At 41.2% G+C, this 23930-nt stretch overlaps 1 protein-coding gene and 2 long non-coding RNA genes across 5 annotated transcripts in view; 2 read left to right on the plus strand and 1 right to left on the minus strand.

The window, feature by feature from the left end:
- Positions 1-22267, plus strand: part of LOC126985798 (myb-like protein X) — a 32581-nt gene extending 10314 nt beyond the window's left edge. The window contains exons 2-10 of one of the 3 annotated variants that reach the window (XM_050841191.1): positions 2161-2402; positions 5318-5450; positions 8006-8167; positions 9326-12155; positions 13867-14093; positions 14685-16976; positions 17360-17407; positions 19647-19816; positions 21305-22267. In XM_050841191.1, the coding sequence (XP_050697148.1) occupies positions 2371-2402; positions 5318-5450; positions 8006-8167; positions 9326-12155; positions 13867-14093; positions 14685-16976; positions 17360-17407; positions 19647-19816; positions 21305-21578 (6168 nt within the window). In that variant the 5' untranslated portion in view covers positions 2161-2370 and the 3' untranslated portion in view covers positions 21579-22267. The remainder of the gene's footprint in view (positions 1-2160; positions 2403-5317; positions 5451-8005; positions 8168-9325; positions 12156-13866; positions 14094-14684; positions 16977-17359; positions 17408-19646; positions 19817-21304) is intronic. The other 2 variants (XM_050841188.1, XM_050841189.1) reach the window with 2 other exon arrangements.
- Positions 5462-6994, plus strand: LOC126985801 (uncharacterized). The gene is made up of 2 exons (XR_007739064.1): positions 5462-5590; positions 5801-6994. It is a non-coding gene; the product is annotated as an uncharacterized LOC126985801 (long non-coding RNA).
- Positions 21888-23628, minus strand: LOC126985800 (uncharacterized). The gene is made up of 2 exons (XR_007739063.1): positions 23270-23628; positions 21888-23234 (listed from the first exon to the last, which is right to left on the minus strand). It is a non-coding gene; the product is annotated as an uncharacterized LOC126985800 (long non-coding RNA).
- Positions 23629-23930: the final 302 nt, after the last annotated feature.

The raw sequence follows: 23930 nt of genomic DNA on the forward strand, positions 1-23930 counted from the left end.
AGAGAGAGAGAGAGAGAGAGAGAGAGAGAAGAGAAGAGGAGACGAGACTTAATTAACAAGGAAGGGAGACGTTACGTGAGAGAGAGAGAGAGAGAGAGAGAGAGAGAGAGAGAGAGAGAGAGAGAGAGAGAGAGAGAGAGAGAGAGAGAGAGAGAGAGAGAGAGTTAGCATATAACTGACATCTGAAGAGGCAAACAGAATATTCCCAGTGTGTGTGTGTGTGTGTGTGTGTGTGTGTGTGTGTGTGTGTGTGGAGGATATATTGGTTCAATCTTTATCTTTTCTTTGGCCTGAAATCTTTATCAGTAAGGGAGGAGATAAGGAAGAGAATTATCAGGAGGAGGAGGAGGAGGAGGAGGAGGAGGAGGAGGAGGAGGAGGAGGAGGAGGAAGAGGAAGAGGAAGAGGAGGAGAAGGAGGAGGAGGAAGAGTAGGAGGAAGAGGGGGACGAGGAGAAGGAGGAAAATTAGAAGGCGGATCTTAGGTGCTTCTTAGAGAGAGAGAGAGAGAGAGAGAGAGAGAGAGAGAGAGAGAGAGAGAGAGAGAGAGAGAGAGAGAGAGAGAGAGAGAGAGAGAGAGAGAGAGAGAGAGAGAGAGAGAGAGAGAGAGAGAGAGAGTGAGAGAGAGAGAGAGAGAGAGAGAGAGAGAGAGAGAGAGAGGGAGGAAGGATACAGGAGTGGTTTCCTTCCAGAACTCTTTACAAAAAAAAAAAAAAAAAAAAAAAAAAAAAGTTTCAGCACTTGAGTTTTGTGTAACGCATTTCCTCTCTCTCTCTCTCTCTCTCTCTCTCTCTTACACATAAATAAAATCCATCATCTATTCATTTATCTATTTGGCCCTCTCATCATTACTGTTTTGGGGTTTTGTTTTAAAGTGTTGATAAGTTGTTTCAAACGTTCTTACAAAGTCACAGATTACGTGTTCATTTATTTCTCTATTACTTAACATTATTTTTTAGGTTTCTCTATGGCAATGGGAAATAGAAACATATATAAACTTATCAGGTAATTTTCTTTAGGTTTTATATATTTCTTGATGGGAAACGGGAAGAAAACACAAAAAGAACATGAAATTGATGGGTTGAAACAGAAAGAGGGAAAAAGAATAAAAAAGGATAAAAGAAGGAAAAAGTAAAGGGAAGGAATACTGAGAAAGAAGTTTTCCTTAGTTTTTTGCTTAATTCTCGTTTTAATTCATGCATATATTTTTTTGTCTGTTTGTTTTTCTTCATTTAAACAGTACACGTGATAGTAATATTATTTTTCAAAGAGACAAAGAAACATGCAAATCAAAACCACATCCAAATCACATCAATGAACTCACACTAATCAAATAACTTACACTTCAGACAAAACATATTTACATCTGAAGAAAAAAAAATAACAAGAACCGAAAAATAAAAACACGCCTCTATCTGTTTCAACATATAATTTTCCTTTCTTTTTTGCTTCATTTTCGCTTTCATTCATGTACATATATTTTGTTTTCTTTTATTCACTTAAGCAGAACAAGTCTTCATTATATTATTTTTTTTCTAAGAGACAAACAAAACATGCATATCAAGACCACATCCAAATCACGTGAATGAACTTACACTAATCAAATAACTCACACTTCAGACAAAACATATTTACATCTGAAGAAAAAAAAATAACAAGAACCAAAAAATAAACACACGCCTCTATCTGTTTCAGCATACAATTTTCCTTTTTTTTTTTTTTTGCTTCATTTTCGTTTTCACTCATGTATATATATATTTTTTTTCTTCACTTAAGCAGAACAAGTCTTCATTATATTATTTTTTTCTAAGAGACAAACAAAACATGTATATCAAAACCACATCCAAATCACGTGAATGAACTTACACTAATCAAATAACTTACACTTCAGACAAAACATATTTACATCTGAAGAAAAAAAAAATAACAAGAACCAAAAAATAAACACACGCCTCTATCTGTTTCAACATACAATTTTCCTTTCTTTTTTGCTTCATTTTCGCTTTCATTCATGTACATATATTTTGTTTTCTTTTATTCACTTAAGCAGAACAAGTCTTCATTATATTATTTTTTTCTAAGAGACAAACAAAACATGTATATCAAAACGACATCCAAATCACGTGAATGAACTTACACTTATCAAATAACTTACACTTCAGACAAAACATATTTACATCTGAAGGAAAAAAAATAACAAGAACCAGAAAAAAAGAAAAACACCCCCTTAAGAAAATTTCCATTGTGTCACTGCAAAGAAAATGGAAGGACGGAGAAAACGGTTTGAAGTGACCATGAAAAAAGGTTGAAATAAAGTAAAGGAAAACAAAAAGAAAACGAAATTAAAAAGTGGTATACAGTGTTATAAGTCAATGACCAATATGAAAACCAAGATACTTCACACGTAAGTACAAATAGTAGTAGTAGAAGTAGTAGTAGTAATAGTAGTAGTAGTAGTAGTAATGATGGTGGTGGCTGTAGTGATGTGTTGAGAGAGAGAGAGAGAGAGAGAGAGAGCACTACATACACGAACACAACCCGTATCTACACATGATAATGGCGCGTACATTACAGATTATTATGCATTCCTTAGATAGGGGTTGGCAAGCTCTCTCTCTCTCTCAAGACAATAAAAAGTAACCTAAACATGACTTCTTTCCAATAATTATAAGCAACAACAACAACAACAATAATAATAATAATAATAATAATAATAATAATAATAATAATAATAATAATAATAACCCGTTTTCTTCGATTCTGCTTCAAAATTTGCTCACCAGATGACAGTTGTTACGTTCCTCTAACTTTTACCTCTTTATCGTGACACCAAAAAGTGGAGAGTTGGCGTTACTAGGTTTTCGGCAAATATAAATAAAAGAAAAAATAATCCATTCCTATTTTTATATTCCCTTAGGAGCGTAAGTATAAGAGAAGGAGGAATCATAACAAAAAGCAAATATAATGCAAATAATACTCCGATACTATTTCAATATATAAGAATAGTATAGAAGAGTAACAGACAAATATAAATAAGAGGAAGAATATCCCATAATTACTTGTATATTCCCTTGAGAACGTAAATATAGAAGAAGGTAGAAAAATAAAAACAAATATAAAAGAAAGAATACTCCCTAACTATTTATATATATAAGATTAGGTAGAATGATTACATAGACTCCATTCCTCCATTTCTATTTCTATTTCTGTTTAAGGAAAGAATACTCCCCTACTATTTTTATACATAAGATTAGGCAGAATAATTACATAGACTCCATTACTCCATTTCTATTTATATATCCCCTTTAAGGGTCAAACTATGAGAAAGTGGAATGAAAAGACTAAAGGAAGGAAGTGACGAAGAGGGTAGTTGTTGCCATACTGTGATCTCTGTTTTTCTGTTAGTGTTAGATCCGCTGGAAATGAAAGACACAGAGAGCGGAAGGAAAATATTCAAATGTGACGTGAGAGATGTGTGTGTGTAAGAAACTGAATGAATGAAGGAAAGAAAGATGAAGAATGTGTTACCGTGAGTTTGTAATAGGGAACGAAGATGAAAAATATATACTCTCTTTATTCGACAGAGAGAATGAAGAAGGTTAAGATGATTCGTGAAAGATGTGTGTGAGCAAAAAACTGATTGAATGAAGGAAAGAAAGTTGAAGCATGTGTTACCGTGAGTTTGTATTAAGGAACGAAGATGAAAAATATATACTCTCTTTATTCGACAGAGAGAATGAAGAAGGTTAAGATGATTCGTGAAAGATGTGTGTGAGCAAAAAACTGAATGAATGAAGGAAAGAAAGTTGAAAAATGTGTTACTGTGAGTTTGTAATAAGGAACTAAGATGAAAAATATGAACGAGAGACAGAGAAGGAAGGAAAAGGTATAGATGTGAAAGACGTGTGTAAAAAACTGAATGAATAAAGGAAAGAAAGTTAAAAAATGTGTTACTGTGAGTTTGTAATAGGGAACGAAGATGAAAAATATGAACGATACACAGAGAAGGAAGGAAAAAGTAAAGATGTGAAAAATGTAATACACTGAATGAATGAAGGAAAGAAATTTGAAGAATATGTTACTGTGAGTTTGTAATAAGGAACGAAGATGAAAAATATGACAGAGAGACAGAGAAGGAAGGAAAAGGTAAAGATGTAAAAGATGTGTGAAAGAAACTGAATGAATGAAGGAAAGAAATTTGAAGAATATGTTACTGTGAGTTTGTAATAAGGAACGAAGATGAAAAATATGACAAAGACAGAGAGAAGGAAGGAAAAGGTAAAGATGTGAAAAATAGGTGTAAGAAACTGAATGAATGAAGGAAGTAAGGAAAATAGATTACTGATTATGAAAGGCTGTACTAAGGAAGGCAATGAGGTGAAGGAAATTAATTAAGTAAGACTGTAGTGAGTAATGAAGGAAAGTGAGGAATATGACATAGTGAGAAACTGAGGAAAAGGAGGAAAATAAAATGACTCATGAAGAATAATATAAGAAAGTTCGAAATAAACGTGATAAAATTAATGTAAAAACTAATATCTAAATCCATGTATTGTGTAATCTTTTTAGAACTAGCTTGCTCCCTTCCTTAAATACCCCCTTTTTGTACAATCTTGGTCCCTTCAAATCCCCCCTATCAATATTAGCTTGGTCCCCTTCCTTAAATCCTCCCTTTTTGTACAGTCTAGGTCCCCTTCAAGTCCCCCCTATCAATACTAGCTTGGTCCCCCCTTAATCTTCCCTTGCATCATATCCCGGACAGTCCCTTTTTCTCCTCCTGCTCTCCCCCTCCATCTCACATTCCAGAAAGTTAGGTTAGTGTGATATTTTATGGTAAACTAATATATTTCAGGCCATATATGTGGAGTTTCTCTCTCTCTCTCTCTCTCTCTCTCTCTCTCTCTCTCTCTCTAAGGAGGAAATGCCCTTGTGAGACATCAAGAAAAAATCGCTATCTCCCTTTATCTCTCTCTCCCTCTCCTCCTCCCTTCCTGAACTCCTCCTCTCCCCTCTCCCTCTCACTCACTCCCTCCCTCACTCACTCACAAGGAGGAAGATATTGAACGCAAGACACTCATTCTTTTTTTTCCTATCCTTCTCTCTCCTTCTCTCTTCCCATCCACTCTTACAAGCACGAAGAATTGTAAGAGTAAGGAGATTGAAGCGGTTCTCCAATGTCTCCTTCTCTCTCCTCCTCTTCCTCCTCTCCCTTTACTCCTCCCCTCTCATTCACCATACTCGCTCCCTCTTCCCCCACTCTCATCCTCCCCTCCCAAATCTCTCTCCCTCTCACACCCCCTCTCTCTCACTCTTACGCAGGGAGGAGAGGTACAGCAGAGTGGCGGTGCGGGCCAAGCTGTCGGTGGAGGTGGAGCAGAAGAAGAGGCTCGGGGCGTGGGGCAGACGGGTCCTTGTGCTCGATGGCGCCACGCTCTACGCCTACAAGGTCAAGGTGGGTCACGGGGCAAGGTCACGGTGTAGGTAGGTCATGGGGTCACAATGTTAAGGAAGGTAAGGTCAAAGTAGGTTACGTCATGGGGTTAAAGGTAGGGTAGGTCACGGGTTCAGGGTAAGTCTCGGAGGTTAAAATAGGTCACGAGGTCAAGATAGGTCAAGGGAAGGAGAGGTTTTTTTTTTAAGTCAATTTAGCTGGGTTAGAATTATTGTAAATTAGATCACGTTAGTTAGGTTAGGTTAGCTAGACACAGGTTAGGTTAATTAAGAGAGGTTACGTTCTAGATATTAAGAGTGGTTATGTTCTAGTTAAATTTGGTTATCGTTGAAGTAGGTCACGGGGTCAAGGTCACGAGGTCAAGATAGGTCAAGGGGAGGACAGGTTATGTTTTTTTTTAAGTCAATTTAGCTGGGTTAGAATTATTGTAAGTTAGATTACGTTAGTTAGGTTAGGTTAGCTAGACACAGGTTAGGTTAATTAAGAGAGGTTACGTTCTAGATATTAAGAGTGGTTATGTTCTAGTTAAATTTGGTTATCGTTGAAGTAGGTCACGGGGTCAAGGTCACGGGGTCAAGATAGGTCATGGGGAGGACAGGTTATGTTTTTTTAAGGCAACCCTGACCCCATTTTCCTTAATTTTAGAGTAGCCCCCCTTAAACCTCCCCCCTCGGCAACCCTAACCCCATTTTCCTTAATTTTAGAGTAGCCCCCCTTAAACCTCCCCCCTCGGCAACCCTGACCCCATTTTCTTTCAGTACCTCTACCATTAAACCATTGTTCTTCTCTCTAATGACATTCCCTGACTTAAAACAAAATCCTAACCCTTATTTATTTATCTCAAGAATAAGTTAACGTATATGTTTTCATTTTAAGGCAACCCCCCTTAAGTCAGTTTAGCTCAGGTTAGAGTTATTGAAAGTTAGAGTACGTTAGAGTTAGGTTAGGTTAGCTAGACATTGTTTTTTCTTTCCATCAAAGAATACGGCTCAAGGGCAACAAAAGGGGTACAAAAAAAAAAAAAAAAAGCCCGCTACTCGCCGCCGGTTGAGAGTGGTTAGGTTCAGGATACAAAGTAGTTAAATTTGGTTATCGTTAAATTAGGTTGATTAGGATGAAGATTGGACTCAAAACAGCAATCCCGGTGGTCGTAAAAAGATGTAATTTGACTGTTGCGTGACCTTTGCAAAGCGAATGAAAACGGATAGACTGAAACATTTAAATCAGTACTCTCTAGAAAGGCGAAGGGTGGGAGGAGACGCCTAAAGTTTATGAATGGATGAAGGGGGATGTTAAGAAGGTTTTGGTTGTACACGAGGCGGGTAGGACACGCAGCAATAATAATAATAATAATAATAATAATAATAATAATAATAATAATAATAATAATAATATAGATAAATAGATAAAGATATTAATTTAGAATAGACTTAGAATCAATGAAGAGACAGAGAGAGAGAGAGAGAGAGAGAGAGAGAGAGAGAGAGAGAGAGAGAGAGAGAGAGAGCGAGAGAGAGAGAGAGAGAGAGAGAGAGAGAGAGAGAGAGAGAGAGAGAGAGAGAGAGAGAGAGAGAGAATAAAAAGATCAAGCCCTCAAAGTATCGAATTACAGAAAAGAAGCTTCGAACAGTACATGCGGTGCAGCGGTAATCGGAGAGAGAGAGAGAGAGAGAGAGAGAGGTTGACCACATCTGAAGGCTAAACCAGACACACCTGTGAATCTCTCTCTCTCTCTCTCTAAGTAGATTTCAAGACATCAAATCGAGCGAATCAGGCTTTTGTAGTTTGTATTTATATGGAAATTGGGTTGTGTATGACGTCTGTGTGTATGTGTGTGTGTGTGTGTGTGTGTGTGTGTGTGTGTGTGTGTGTGTGTGTGTGTGTGTGTGTGTGTGTTATCTGTCTGTCTCCATATATTTGTGTGTACGTATGTTTGTATCTTGTCTATTTCATTATATTTGTCTGTTTATTTCTCAATGTTTTTTTTTCTTTCATTCATTTATTTCCTTCTAACCTTTTTTTTTTCTCTCTCCTCTTCCCTCATTTTATTCCTCCTGATGTAATTTTCCTATCTTCCTATCTTTCCTCTCTTTCTTTCCTCACCTTCCTCTCTTTCTTCCCCTTCCTAAAAATATATTCGTCACCATACAACCATTTATCTATCTAACTTTCTATCTGTCAATCTATCTCTCTGTATATTTCCCTTCCCTTGCCCTTCTTCCTTCTCTAAAAGCGTTCTCAACTTCATATAATTCTAATTTTCCCCTTTCTTTTCTCTTATCTTCCATCAATCCTTCTATATCAATCTATCCATCTGTCTATCTCTCAATATTTCAATATATCTATCTATCTAACCTACCTACCGATCTATTTTTCTCACCCACTTATCATCAACCTATCAATCCATACATTAATCTATCTCTATCTATCTATCTATATATCTACTACCAATATCTACCTATCTTCTATGTCTATCTATCTGTCTGTCTATTCCTACCCACCCAAAAATAGACCCATCAATCTATACATCAGTCTATCTCTATGTAATCCCCCAGGGTGAGGGCGGCAGCGTGGGCGGGTGGGCGGTGGGTGGGGCGGACGTCCACGTGGGAAAGAGCAATGACGAGGGGCGGCACCTGCTCGTCATCAGCCGCCCACCTGCGTACAAGCTGACTTTCTCCTTCACCACCACGTACGAACAGGCGCGTATGATCCAGGTAAGGTACTGGTGGTGGTGGTGGTGGTGGTGGTGATGATGGTGGTGTTAAGTAAAGCATAATACAGGTAATGATGACTTTTGATGATTTTGGTGGTGGTGGTGGTGTGTTAGGTAAGAGTTGGTAGAGGAAGAAGGAGGAACGGGAAGGGATGGAAGGGAAGGGTTGGGAAGGGTAGTGGTAGGGAAAGGGAATGGAATGGAAAGAAAAGGGAAGGGATGGAAAGGGAAGGGAAGGGAAGGGAAAGTAAGGGAAAGAAAGGGAAAGGCTGGGAAGGGAAGGGAAGGGAAGGGAAGGGAAGGGTAGTGGTAGGGAAGGGAAGGGAAGGGAAGGGATGGAAAGGGAAGGGAAGGGTATTGCTAGGGAAGGGAAGGGAAGGGAAGGGAAGGGAAGGGAAGGGAAGGGAAGGGTTGGGAAGGGTAGTGGTAGGGAAGGGAAGGGAAGGGAAGGGAAGGGAGAGAAGTTGAAGGTAGGGAAGGGAAGGAAGGAAGGGAAGGAAGGAAGGGAAGGGAAGGGACGGGAAGGGAAGGAAGGGAGGAAGGAAGGAAGGAAGTAGGGAAGGAAGGGGAAGGAAGGGAAGAAAGAGGGGAGAGGAAGAGGTAGAAGAGAAGGAGGGGAAGGGAGTGAAGGGAAAGGGAAGAGAGAGAGAGAGAGAGAGAGAGAGAGAGAGAGAGAGAGAGAGAGAGAGAGAGAGAGAGAGAGAGAGAGAGAGAGAGAGAGAGAGAGAGAGAGAGAGAGGTCATATGTATAATGCTTAGAAAAACATCTGTGCCACAACCCACAAGTGTGTATGAATGTGTGTGTGTGTGTGTGTGTGTGTGTGTGTGTGTGTGTGTGTGTGTGTGTGTGTGTGCACCGGATATTCAAACACCTGTGAGCGATAAACAAACACACACACACACATACACACACAGTTACCAAAGAAATAACCAAATCTAAATATACACTAATCTCTCTCTCTCTCTCTCTCTCTCTCTCTCTCTCTCTCTCTCTCTCTCCTTCGTTTTTATCTTTTCATTCTTTCTTTCCCTTTATCTTATTTTCTTCGTTATTCAATCTTTTAATATATTCCCTCACCTTTCTTTTTTTCCATATGCTCTCTCTCTCTCTCTCTCTCTCTCTCTCTCTCTCTCTCTCTCTCTCTCTCTCTCTCTCCAGGCTCTCTCGTCCTCGGGGGCAACAGTGACGGGTCTCGAAGCCATCATGCTACTGAAGAACCTGAGGAAGAGGCAACAGAAGGAGGAGAAAGAGGCGGAGGAGGAGGAGAGGAAGAGGATGACCATGGAGGAGGGACTCATCCTTCAGACTCTACCCAACCCTGCGGACTTACTTCGTGGAGGAGGAGGAGGAGGAGGAGGAGGGGAGGAGAAGGAGGAGGAGGAGGAGAAAGAAGTTAGCAAAGTACATATCTATAAGGAAGAGGAAGAAAAACAAAGCATGGAGGAGGGAGATAGAGTACAACAGGTGGAGAAGAAGGAGGAGGAGGAGGAGGAGGAAGAGGAGGAGGAGATAAGTGAAGCCATATACAACTTCAAAGCCTTCAATAACATATTCTCCTTTTCCGGGAAGAAGAAATTAGCAGAGGAGGAGGAGAAGGAGGGAGAGGAGAAGGAGAACGAGGAGGAGACAAAGAAGGAAGCGAAGAAGCAGGAGGAGGAGGGGGGAGAGGACGAAATAGACAGCAAAGTAGAGGAGAGAAAACAAAACAAAGAAGAAAACCACGAAGAAAACAAGATTATGCTAACACAAGGTGACCGCTCCACGTCTCACGCCACGTCTTCCACTTCTAAGACTTCTTCAGGGGGGGAGGAGGAGGGTGTAAGGGCTCAGGGGGTGGAGGGGGGGCGCATCAACCCCTTACCCAAGCCCCCTCGTGTTCGACCAGGCCCTGAGGGAAGACTTACAGATTCTCACACCATATCTGACAAGTCGGTTTCTCAGTCAACTCCGACGTCGCAAGGAGAAGGGAGTGAGGGAGTAGACTTGAAGGAGATTGAAGGAAAGGAGGTATTGAAGAACGAGCTATTGAAGGAGAGGAGTGAAGGAGAGGAAGAGGATGGTAGAGTGAAGGAAGTGAGGGAGAGAAGTGAGGAGGTAAGGGAAGAAGTGAAGGAAGTGAAGGAAAGAAGTGAAGGAGAGTTAAACAATCGTCCTTCACTTGATTTATACCCGAGTGACTTGAGAGAGAAGGAGGAGGAGGAAGAGGAAAAGGAAGCAGAGAAACAGGAGGAAAAGGAAAAGGGGGAGAAGGAGGAGGAGGAGGAAGAGAGGGCAAAGAAACAAGAAGGAAGGGAGAAGGAGGAGAAGGAGGAGAGGGCACAGAAACAAGAAGGAAGGGAAAAGGAGGAGAAGGAGGAGGAGGAGGAGAGGGCACAGAAACAAGGAGGAAAAGAAAAGGAGGAGAAGGAGGAGGAGAAGGAAGAGGAAAAAGAAGCACAGAAACAGGAGGAAAAGGAAAAGGAGGAGAAGGAGGACGAAGAAAAAGTAAATAACGAAAACAAGAAACTAGAGAAAGAGAAAGGAAACAACCAAGAAGAGAAGGAACAGGAAGAGGAGGACAAGGAGGAGGAGGAGGAGGAAGAGGAAGACAAACACAAGCAACAAGAAGACAAACAGACATACACCGACCTAGTCACCAAAATGCGACTCGACAGAGGCTTCACCCTAGACACACTCGTCCCATCCTCAGCCCACTCCTCAGAGCTCCCAAGCCCGAACGATGACGCGGCCCTGGACAGCCCCATCTCCCCTTGTATGCACTCCCCTTCCTCCCATTCCCCACCAAACGGGTACAGAGGGGAGAAGAGTGAAACATGGCTGTCTGATGCGTTGAGTGATAGCGAGGAGCAGTTTGAAAGGCTTTATAATGAGCTGAGTAAGACCCTGAACCAGCCGACTAAACCACAAGAGGATGAGAAGGTGGAAAGCTACGAGAATGCACAGCCTGATTCTACCTTAGTCACCCCTGAAAGCCCTCCAGCCGAGAAAACGGAGCTTCAAAGGAGGCACTCAATTATCAAGAAAGATGGAGGTCAAAATGGTAGTTGTAGTAGCAGTGGTAAAAAGGTGCAGTTTGACCTTAATGTAAAGAGCATCGCCCCGTCACCTGATCCCATTCTCTATGACGTCCACAAAGCGAAAGAAAACGGGGATGCGCGACCAGGGGTGACTCAAATAAGGGAGAAAATCAACAAAATTTCACCCCAGACTAAACCAAATGAAAACGTGAGGAAAATCGAGGAAAACAAGAGGAAAACAACCCCCAGCCCATCGTCCCCGGTGAAGAAAAAGCCCCAGGTGTCCGCCCAGGTGAAGACAACGAGGGGGGTGACGCCAGGTGAAGGGGGGCTGAAGAGAAGACAAGGTTTGGCGAGGACAAGTTCCCCGGTCACTCCCCCCGCGTCGCCAACCAAGACGGTGAAGAAGACAGAAGCTGAAGGCAAGGGGAGGAAGACAATGGGTGAAGACAAGACGAAGAAGACAATTAATGAAGACAAAGGAAAGAAGATAGAGGAGATAAAGAAAGGAGGAAAGAATGAAAAAGCTGAAAAGATAAAAGTTGAAGACAAAACGAAGAAAATAGAGAAGAAAGAGGAGATAAGGATAGCAAGAAAGGATGAAAAGGCCGAAGAGAAGACAGAGAAGAAGGAGGAAATAAAGAAAGGAGAAAGGGATGAAGAAAGAGAGGAAAAGAAAGAGAAGAAAGATGAAACAGAAAAAGACGAGATGAAGAAAACAGAACAGGAAAACAAGAAAGAAAACACAACAACAGAGAATAAGGAAGAAAACATAGATAAGAAAACAAATGAAGACAAAACAGAAAGGAAAATGAAGACAGAAGAAAAAGAGGAAGAAAAAGAGGAGGAAAAGACCACCACCATCACCAAGCAAACATCATCATCATCAGGAGAGGTCAAGGGGTCAGAGCAAAGGTCAAACGTAAGAAAACAGCCAACAGTTGACCTTCAGGCGCCTCTTGTCAAAAGTGGTACGTGTATGGGACGAGTTTTGTACGTGTTTTGTACGTGTTTGGTCCTCCCATTGTTTCCTGTATTTCTCTCTCTCTTATATTTGCTCTATTTTTTTTATTCCTCCCTTCTTCCTTCCTATTAATTTGAGCTTTTTCTTTATTCTCTACTTCTTTCTTTTTTCCTTCCTTTCAATCCATTTTATCCCCCTTCCCTTTTTATCTCCCTTCCTTTGTTCTTCCTTCATTCAGTTATTTCCCTGATTCTCTCTTCTCTTCCTTCCATTGTTTCTTTGTTTTCCTTTCTATCCATTCTATTTTACTTTTTTTTTCCTTATTTCCCATTCTCATTAATTCCTTCCTTTTTTCCTCTTTTTTTTCCTTTTTTATAATTTCCTTTCTTTCTTCCTCTTCTCTTCCTTCCATTGTTTCCTTGTTTTCCTTCTTATCCATTCTATTTTACTTTTTTTTCCTAATTTCTCATTTTCATTAATTCCTTCCTCCTTTCCTCTTTTTTTTCCTTATTTATCATTCTCATTAATTCCTTCCTTTACTTTTTTTTCCTCTTTCTATTATTTCCTTTCTGTTCTTCCTATCCTTTCTTTCTCCCTTCCATTTCCACCTTAACTTCACTTTCTCTTCCTTCCTTAATTCCTTCTTCATTCCATTTCTTTCTTCTTTCTTGTCTTTCTACTTTGCTTCTTCCCTCCCACATATTCTTACTTTCCTTCCTTCCTCCCTTTCTCTCTCTCTCTCTCTCTCTCTCTCTCTCTCTCTCTCGCACACCTGTGATCACCTGGACCTGCGAAAAAGTTAATTAAGAGCCAGGTGCAAAAATACCTTTAATTTTTCTAAGGTCACGCCGAGGGAGAGGTGGAAAAAAATAATAATTAGTAAAAAATCAAAAAAAGATCACTGGAGGAGGAGGAGGAGGAGGAGGAGGAGTTAATAGAAGAGGTAAAGTGCTTAGAAGTGATAGTTGTATGAGATAGGAGAGGAGGAGGAGGAGGAGGAGGAGGAGGAGGAGGAGGAGGACACGTAAAGGTTCATAAGGTGACGTCAGAGCTCATTAAGCCATCAAAGGTTTCCCATCACAGGTGAGAACAAAATTAATATACTGATGAGCGGAAACAGGTAATAATAATAATAATAATAATAATAATAATAATAATAATAATAATAATAATAATAATAACCTATAGCCCATTCTCATTCTCTTCTTCCCTTTCTTCCTTTTCCTTTCAATATCATCACTATTTTCTTCCTTTTTCTCCCTTTTATTATCTCCTCTTTTCACTCTTCTTCCCTCTCTTCACTTTTCTTTTTCTATTTTTCTTTGTTTTTTTCTTTCTTGACGTGGGATATTGTCTTTTCTGTGTCTTTTTCTCTGTCTTGTTGTCGTTGTTGTTGTTGTTGTTGTTGTTGATCTCCCCTTTCCTCTCTTCTTCCCTTTTCCATTTCTTAAACCGTCCTTCCCATTCCTCCTTTTCTCTTTCCTTTTCAACTTCTTCCATTTCACTAAATTGTTCTTCTCTCTGCTTACTCTTTCACCCTCTCCCTTTCTTCCCCCTTCTTCCCCTTCATTCCCCTCCCCCTCTTCCTCTTCCTTAACAAAATTTCCACTCCTCTCCTCACTAAATCGTACTACCCCTTCCTCTTCCCCCTTCTTCCCCTTTTTCCCTTCACTCCCCTTCTCCCCCTCACTAATCTCCCTTCTCCCCTCATCTCCCAGGCCAGGTGGAGATGGGTGGCAGCATCGGAGGGAGACTAACCCCCCGCCGCGTGGAGGTGAGGGACGGTCATCTCCTCGCCTTCATCTCCCAGGCCTCCACCCCCTCCTCCCGCCTCCCCCTCGCCGGCCTCTCCGTCACCCCCTTGCTTGGAGGAGGAGGAGGAGGAGGAGGAGGAGGAGCATCACTCATTCTCTCCCGTGCTTCGCGCTGCATGATGGTACTCAAGGTAAGGAGGGAGGAAGGAAGGAAGGAGGGAAGGGAAGGAGGGAGGGAGGAAGGGAAAGAAAGGGAGGAAGAGGGGAAGAAAAAAGGAAAGTAAGGGAAGGGGGTAAGGAGGAAGGGAAGGAGAGGAGGAAAGAGAAGAGAAGGAAAGGGAAGGAAAGGGAGGAAGAGGGGAAGAAAAAAGGAAAGGGAGGAATGGGAAGGGGGGTAAGGAGGAAGGGAAAAAAAGGAGGGAAGAGAAGGGAAGGGAAGGGAAGGGAAGGGAAGGGAAGGGAAGGGAAGGGAAGGGAAGGAAAGGAAGGGAATGAAAAGAAAGGAAAGGAAGGGAATGAAAAGAAAGGAAGGGAAGGGAGAGAGGAAGGGAAGGAAAAGAATAAAAAAAGAAAAGGAAAGGGAAGAAAGAAAGTTAGGAAGGGAAAGGAAGAAGGACGGAAAGGAAGGGAAGGGAAGAGAGAGGAGGAAGAGAGGTATAGAGAGGAAGGAAGGGAAAAAAAGAGGAAAAGAAAACGCGAGTAAAAAAAAAAAAAAGATTATATACTGACTGACTGATTAACTGACTGACTAACTTTTTTTTTTTTTTTTTTTTTTTTTGCAGCTTGGTTCACGGGATGAGATGATGCAATGGATTAACACCTTATCTGATGAGGTGCTGCGCGTGACACCTGAGGAACACCTGAGAGGCTTGACCCTGTACCCCTCACCTGAGAAAGAGGAGGAGGAGGAGGAGGAGGAGGAGGAGGACGAAGAAGAGAAGGTGAAGGAGGAGAGGCAGAGTAGCGATGATAAGACTGCAAATCAAGAGAGAAGTGAAAGTGTTATCAAAGAGGAAGAAGAGAAGCGAGAGGAGGAAGAAAGGAGGAAGAGGGAAGAGGAAGAGAAGAAAGAAGAGTTAACTGAAAGAATGAAAGAAGTAAAACCAGATGAACCAAAGAATGAGGAAGACAGACCGATCAAGGAAGGTCTTAGTCTGCCCTCAAAGTCCAATCAAAGAAAACAGGAAACGAGCGCGAAAGAAAACGGGGAGGTGGCGAGGGCCTGCGCACCAAAGAAAACGATAATCAAGTCACCGAATTTCATGGAGCACCTCAACAAATTTAGAGAACAACAGAAAACGGAAACACAGGGAAAGAAAGAAGAGGAGGGGAAGAAAGCTGAAGAAAGAGGAAACAGGAAGACAGGAGATAAACAGGAAGAAAACAGGAGCAACAAGATAACAGCTCTGATAAAACAGGTGGAAGGAAGAGATAAGGAGGCAGGAAGAGAAGGAAGAAGAGAACCGGAAGGAAGAAAGGAAAGAGAAACCAGAGAAACAGAAAGAGGAGGAAGAGAAGGAGGAGAAGGAGGAGGAGGAGGAGGAGGACAATTAAGGTTAAAACAAGACAAAGATTCACCCAAGAAGACAAAGGAGGAAGGAAGAACGGAAAGCCCAACACACCCTCCTTTGAAACGCCTCTCAGGTCAAGGCAAATCATCACCAACATCACCACTATCATCATCACTAACATCACCACTAACAGGAGAGGATGTGGTGGATAATTACTTACTGGTCAACATCCTCCCTGGGAAAGCAACCACTACTACTACTACCACTACTACCAGACCTACTACCACTACTACTACAACCAAATCATCAACCACAAGTAAAAAGCCACCACCACACACCATATCTCATCACCCCCACCACTCTACATCAACATCTAATCGTCATGCTAACTGTTTCAAGCCTAACAACCCAATTAGCAGCTTCAGTAGGTCAATTAGTACGAGTAACACCTCCTTGGCACAAGACGAGGGGAGGAAAACACACACAGAGGTTCTAAAACGCTCCACCAGTGACATGGAACTTAATCAAAAGAAGCGCGAGGGAGGGTTGACCCGGAAAGGCGCAGTCAGAGTCAAGAGCACAGGGAACCGAACGAGTAGGAGGAACAGCGAGAGGGATAGTCTAGTGGATGAGTCCGAATCCATGCACTCGGCTAGGACTTCGGTTTCGTCTGTGATTTCCTCAAGAATCCTCGAAGCTAAGAACGTTGAGATTATCGAGAAAGAGGAGAGGAAGGGAGGTGAGAGTGAGGACATGGAGGATAAGGAGAACGAGAAATGGCCCCAAGAGGAACACAAGAGAAATATAAACCTTAAACTAAAGAAGGAGGAAGAAGGAAGAGGAGGAGGAGGAGGAAGACCAGGAGTGGAGTCTAATATCACCTGGTCAGTGGCGGCAACACGTGAGAAGTTTGAGTTGCTGTGTTCCATCAGCGGCGAGAACAACAAAGGAAAACTGACCACGAAGACGCCGATCGCACGCAGACGGTCGGCGAGGATGACGCAGAAGAGACGCAGAACCCAAGAGCTCAACGCGACGACTCCGAAACGCCAAGGAACGGTGAGAAAGTCGTTTGTAGCCGCTGAAAACGACCGGGCAAAGAATGAGAAAGTGGGTGGGAGGGCTGTAAGAAGGTCGTTGATAGCATCTGAAGGAAAAGAAGAAAGAGAAGGAAAGGAGGATATGGGTGTGAGACGACTAGGAGGATATGGAACCATGACCCACGATGAAGTAGACGACGAAAACGACCAGAAGATGACCACAAAGCGTACAGGATCCTGGCCCACGAAGGAGACGGTGAAGGAGGCGAGGAAGGCGTTTGAAGGATATGCTCATAGGACCCCCACCACCACCACCACGGATGAAGGGCACGACTCAAGGATACTGAAAGAGAAGTTAACAGTCGAGATGTCCCCGCTAACAAGGACGCTGAATATGATACAGGACTCCATCATGTCCACCAATGAGGAGTTCCGAAGGGCATCCCAGTCCTTCTCCACTTCCAACAGCCAGTCCAAGAATGATAACGTTGTGATATGCTGGAAAGGACCCTATATCGCTCAGGTAAGGAGGAAGAGGAGGAGGAGGAGGAGGAGATAATGTGTTGTTTGTGTATATACATTTTAACATTGATGATTATATTTGTGGTGGTATCTCATTACTTGATTATCTGATGTAATTATTGTAGTAGTAGTAGTAGTAGTAGTAGTAGTAGTAGTAGTAGTAGTAGTAGTAGTAGTAGTAGTAGTAGTAGTTGTGCTTACATAGATGCGGTTTTCTAATACTACTGCTTCATAACACACACACACACACACACACACACACACACACACACACACACACACACACACGGACTCCAAAAAATCAATCAGGTCAACCCTTTGCTTTCTTAACTCTCTCTCTCTCTCTCTCTCCACTAAACTAACGTAAAACAAACAAACTAACAGAATTGGAGCTCTCGACTAGCACAAAAAGAGGAAACACCAAGCAAAGAGGTAAGAGGAGTGACTCTCTCTCTCTCTCTCGTTGTGCATGCTTTTTGGTGCATTATATAAACCATGATTTTTTTTCCTTTATTATTATTATTATTATTATTATTATTATTATTATTTGTTCCTGCTTTAGTTTTGTTTTGTTTTTATATGTGTTGTTATTGTTGTTGTTTTTATATTGCTGTTGTTGCTGTTTTTGCTAATTCAAGTTTGCCTTGGCTTGTACAAATAGCATGCTTTTTGTTGAACTGCTTTTTCTATTATGATTATTAGTTTCCTTATCACTATTATCATCACCACCATCATCATCATTATCATCATCTTGTAAACTGAAGAAAGCATTAAGAAAACAGTAAGTTGTAACGGAACAAAAAGACGAGACCAACACGAAACAAAACTACCTTAACCTAACCTTAATCATTACCATTATCATCACGGGCAAGACGAAACATATATAAAAAAAAGTAAAACAGGACGAAACAAATACGAAACAAAACAAACAACTTAATGTAACGTAACCTTATCATTATTTATCCCTTATCACTATCATCATCATTCTCATCTATATCATCTTTTAACCCGGTAGCAGCGACGAGCCAAATTTGTGGCTTTACCATGTAGCAGCGACGGGCCAAATTTGTGGCTTTACCATGTAACAGCGACAGGCCAAATTTGTGCCATGATATAAAAAAAAACAAATAGATGATACATAAACTGATCACAAATGCTTTGATATACGTATATTATAAAATGGTTTGTGTGAGTGATGATTTTTTCTCATTTTTCTCGCTTAGAGGAACCATTAAGAAATGTAATCCCTACTGCTAATGGGTTAAACTGAGGAGCTATAATATATGAATAACACCATTAACTTCTGACAAAACAAAGATGAAACACAACAAACAACTTAATGTACCGTAATTTAACCTTATCACCATCAGTCTCATCCTCATCTATATCATCTTAGAAACTGATGAGCTATAATGATATGAAAACCCCAACTTCTGACGGAAAAAAAAAAATGAAACACAACAAACAACTTAATGTAACGTAATTTAACCTTATTACTACCATTATCATCCTCATCTATATCATTCTCTAAACTGAAGAGCTATAATATATGAATACCGCAGAAGACAACTTAATGAAACCTAACCTTATCACCATCATTATCATCCTCATCAATATCATCTTTTAAGTTGAAGCGCTACAATATATGAAAAATCGCCAACTTCTGATAAAACAAAGATGAAACAAGAATAAACTAACTAACAAGCTAATCTAACCTAACCTAACAACCCCCCCACCCCCTACCCCACCCCGCCAGGAGTCCTATTATTATTACCACTACTATTATCCTCCTTTGAACTGAAGAAACATATTTAACATTTAAGAGTAAAGCATAATGAAACAGAGAAAACAAACAAATTAACAAACTCAGCCTAACCTAACAACCCAATTTCCCCCTCCCCTCAAAAAACAAGTAAATATAAAACAGTAAAACATAATGGAACAAAGTAAAGGGAAATAAACCATAATAAAACAGTAAGGCGTGACGAAACAAAGAAATAAAACCAAAACAAACACAACCACACCAACAAACAACCCAATCTAACCTAACAACCCAATTTTTCTCCCCCCTCTCAAAAACTAAGTAACCAAACTCAACCTAATAAACCATAATAAAACAGTAAAGTGTGCCGAAACAAAGAAATAAAACCAGAACAAGCAATCACACCAGCAAACAACCCAATCCAACCTAACAACCCAATTCCCCCCCCCCTTCAAAAACTATCCAAGCAAACTCAACCTAATAAACCATAATAAAACAGTAAGGCGTGACGAAACAAAGAAATAAAACCACAACAAACAACCCAATCTAACCTAACAACCCAATTCCCCCCCCCCCCCTCAAAAACTAAGTCAGAAAACACAGTAAAACATAATGGAACAAAGTAAAAGGAAGTAAAACCAAACACCTCAACCTAATAAACCATAATAAAACAGCAAAGCATGACAAAACAAAGAAATAAAACCTGAACAACCCAATCTAACCTAACAGCCCAATTCCACCCCCCCCCTACAAAAGCTAAGTCAAAAAACACAGTAAAACATAATGGAACAAAGCAAAACGAAGTAAAACCAAACATCTCAACCAAATAAACCATAAGAAAAACAGTAACAAACAACCAAACTAACAAACAACCCAATCTAACCTAACAACCCAATTATCCCCCTTCAGGAGTCCGAACAAGAAGTGCTCAACAACATCAGCAACGCGTTCCTGGCCAAGAGGAGGCTGCTGAACAAGGAGGTGGCCCTGGGGAGGCTCACGGGGCGCCTCAACCTGCTGGAGGAACACCTATGGGGGCTACAGGCAAGGCTGGCCACGGAGGAGGAGGTGAAGGGAGGGTGAGTATTGACGGGGGAGAGGGAGGGGGAGGGGGAATAGAGGTTGGGAGAGGATGCTGGGAATGGTGGAGAGGGAAAGGGGTGAAAGGAGGGGGTGGGAATGGGGTAAGTGTGTGTTGATTGGGGGAAGGGGTGTGGGAGGGGGATTAGGGAATAGAGGAGGGGGAGGGGGAATAGAGGTTGGGAGAGGATGCTGGGAATGGTGGAGAGAGGGAAAGGGGTGAAAGGAGGGGGTGGGAGTGGGGTAAGTGTGTGTTGGTTGGGGGAAGGGGAGGTGTAAAGGGGTGTGGGAAAATGGGGAAGAAGGGGTGGATGGGTGGAGGAAGAGGAGGGGTGAGTGTTTTTTGGTTGGGGGAAGGGGAAGAGTAGAAGAGTTAGGAAGTGAAAAAATGGGAAAGGAGGAGAGAGGAAAAATAAGAAGAGGAGGAAAAGAGAAACATTAGAGGAAAGGGTGGAGAAGAGGAGGAAGAGGAGACGAAGGAAGAAGAAGAAGAGGAGGAATTACAGACGATTTTCTTAGATTACAAATAAATTTCTTTTCGCCGCTACGGTTATAGTTTCGGAGATATATAAAAGAATGAGTTTAAACAGTATATATCACATTCCCCAACACACATTTCCACTTTCCAATTAACGTATAGTCACCCCTTGATTTTTTTTTTTTTTTTTTTACATCAAAGGACACGGCTCAAGGGCAACAAAAAAGGGGTTTAAAAAAAATATAAAAAAGCCCGCAATTCGCCGCTCCCATAAATGCCAAAAGAAGAGCAAATAGTGAAATACGAGACGATACACCGACGCGTTAACAAGACCAATGAACAGAACAAAAAAAACAGTGGGTGAAACGAAGCAGCGAAGCCCATGTCCGAAGCCTCACCTGTGCCCACGTGACCACCACCACCACTGCCCGCTACTTACAACGGCCATTTCCTCTCAAAAACACCCTCGTAGGCTTGTTTCTACTCACCTTAAATGTCCTACGTGTCCTCATCTCCTCGTTTGTGGCTCAAGAACGTCCTGCAGCCTCTAGGAATCCTACAGGAGCTAAAATACCGAGGAGATGCACTTCCGTAACCTGCCACAGTGGAGGACACTCGCCGCGGGGCCTCACTGGAGCACGGACCAATCAGCGGCCGAGGATCTTGTGACGTCACTGGAACGCGGACCAATCAGCGGCCGAGTAGCTTGTGACGTCACGGAGCCCTCTAAGGATTACGTCATAGCTCTTTATATTATTTGATTTTACGATTCCTTGCTTCTCGTTAGTTTTTGATACTACTATTAATAATCTTGGTGTGTTATCAGCGTCGTAGAGTTCATAAAAAAGGGATGTCATTGGAGAGAAAGAGTAAATCGTATTAACCAATCAGCGGCCGAGCAGCCTGTGACGTCACGGCGCCCATTAAAGATTGCATCATAGTTCTGTATATAATTTGACCCAGCCCCTCAATCCCTTAACTAAAAACCCTTATTAATCACCCACAACAGGAACAGAAGAGGAGTCGAGAGAGCCATCGTGTCCGTAGAGGAGGAGATCACGGAGGTCACTGCCCGCCTGTCCGTGCTGCAGAGGGAGGCACAGCAGGCGAGGGAGAAGCTAGAGGCGGCGGTGACAGCGGGGCTCTCGCAGTGGGCTGACAAGGGGGTGCTGACGCCTAAGTCCTCCCTTACGAGAAGACGAGGAAGGGGTGCAGAGGAGGTGGAGGAGGAGGAGACGACGACGGAGGAGGAGGAGGAGGAAGTGGAGGAGTCTGAGGCGTGATTTGAGGAAGAAAGGAGGAGGAGGAAGAGGAGGAAAAGAGAAAGAGGAGGAGGAGGTGAAGAACAAGTACGAGAAGAGGAGGAGAAAGAGGAAGAATAAGAAGAGAAGAAGAGGAGAAAGAGGAAGAATATGAAGGGAAGAGGAAGAGAAGTAGAAAAGGAAGAGGAGGAGAATTAGTAGAAGAGGAGAAAGAGGAAGAAGAAGAAGAGAAGAAGATACGTAGAAGAGGAAGAGAAGGAGAATTAGTAGAAGAGGAGGAGGAGAAGGAAGAATAAGAAGAGAAGGAGGAAGAATAAGAAGAGAAGAATAAAAGAAGAAGAGGAAGAGGAGGAGAAGAATGTCTGTGATTTTAGGAAGTAGGGAATGGAAAAAAGAAGAAGAAAAAATGAGCATAATTTTTTTTATGAATCGTGATTAATATTAGTATCGAAAAGAAGATATTTGTGAAGAGAAAAGGAAAAGGAGGAGGAGGAGGAGGAAAAAGAAGAAAGAGGAGTTATAAGAGGCTGCAAATTATATGAAACGTGATTTTTAAGAAAGTAGGAAGAAAAAATAGATAAAAATACTTGTCACATACTACTACTACTACTACTACTACTATTACTGCTACTACTACTATTACTACTACTACTACTACTACTATTACTATAACTACTACTACTACTACTACTGATAATAATAATAATAGACAAGAAAATAACAAGGAAAAGTCTCATAATGAAGGTTGTTGTATTAATAATGATGAAAAAACACTTAATTGATCTTGTAAATATAAATAAATTGTGATAACCTCTTGTATGTGTAAAAATAAATTGATATATAAAGTATGTATAAATAGATTATGTATAAATTGTTAACTAGTGCTAACCTATTGTATGTATGTATGTATGTATGTATGAATGAAAGCAATTGTAAAGTAGTTGTAATCTATTGTATGAATGTATAAATGAATAGATGGAACTGATGAATAGGGAGAGTTTACTGTATATATAAATGAACCAATACAATAAGCAATAGACTACTGTATTAATGCGTAAATGATAAACTGTTACATGATGAGTCTAATGTATGAATGTATAAATGAATAGATAGGATTGATGAAAAGGGAGAGTTTATTGTATATGTAAATGAACCAATACAATAAGCTATAGAATGATAAACTATTACATGATGAGTCTAATGTATGAATGTATAAATGAATAAACTGGTGACTAGGGATGGCTTGCTGTATATAAATGAACAATACATGAATAACTCTATGAATATATAAATGAGAGGACAAATGAATAGGATGCTATAAAATACTGTATAAAGAAGTAAATGAATGAGTAAATTAAATACAAGTGATGCCCTATATAGTCATCTACTGTATAAATTCATCAATAAAAGATAGATAAACAAATAATTGGATAGATAGATAAATACATTCTGATGGCTAACTGTATAATGCATGTATGAATGAATTAAATATTGGAGGGTGCAGAGGAGGGAGAGGAGGAGAAGATGACGACGGAGGAGGAAGAGGAAGAAGTGGAGGAGTCTGAAACATGATTTGAGGAAGAAGGGAGGAGAAGGAGAAGAGGAGGAGGTGAAGAACAAGTAGGAGAAGAGGAGGAGAAAGAGGAAGAATAAGAAGAGAAAAAGAGAAACATTAACCTGGTACCAGCGACGGACCAAATTTGTGGCTTTACCGTGTACCAGTGACGGACCAAATTTGTGGCTTTACCGTGTAGCAGCGACGGGCCAAATTTGTGGCTTTACCGTGTAGCAGCGACGGGCCAAATTTGTGGCTTTACCGTGTAGCAGTGACGGGCCAAATTTGTGGCTTTACCGTGTAGCAGTGACGGGCCAAATTTGTGGCTTTACCGTGTACCAGTGACGGGCTAAATTTGTGGCTTTACCGTGTAGCAGTGACGGGCCAAATTTGTGGCTTTACCGTGTAGCAACGACGGGCCAAATTTGTGGCTTTACCGTGTAGCAGCGACGGGCCAAATTTGTGGCTTTACCATGTAGCAGTGACGGGCCAAATTTGTGGCTTTACCGTGTAGCAGTGACTATGATATAACCCCCCAAAATACATGATGCATAAACTGACCACAAATGCGTTGATATATATTATGAAATGGTTTGCGTGAGTGATGATTTTTTCTCATTTTTCTCGCTTAGAGGAACCATTAAGAAACATGATCCCCGAAGCTACCGGGTTGAAGGAGTGAATGAATGGAATTAAATTATAGTTTACTGCATGGTATATGTATGAATGGATATGCTAAAGAATGTATAAATTAATGCAACTGGTAAATAATAAGTGAATGAATGAATGACAAAGTGTATAATAGAAAAAATATAAAA

This window comes from Eriocheir sinensis, chromosome 60, assembly GCF_024679095.1.
Source record: "Eriocheir sinensis breed Jianghai 21 chromosome 60, ASM2467909v1, whole genome shotgun sequence".
NCBI lineage: Eukaryota > Metazoa > Arthropoda > Malacostraca > Decapoda > Varunidae > Eriocheir > Eriocheir sinensis.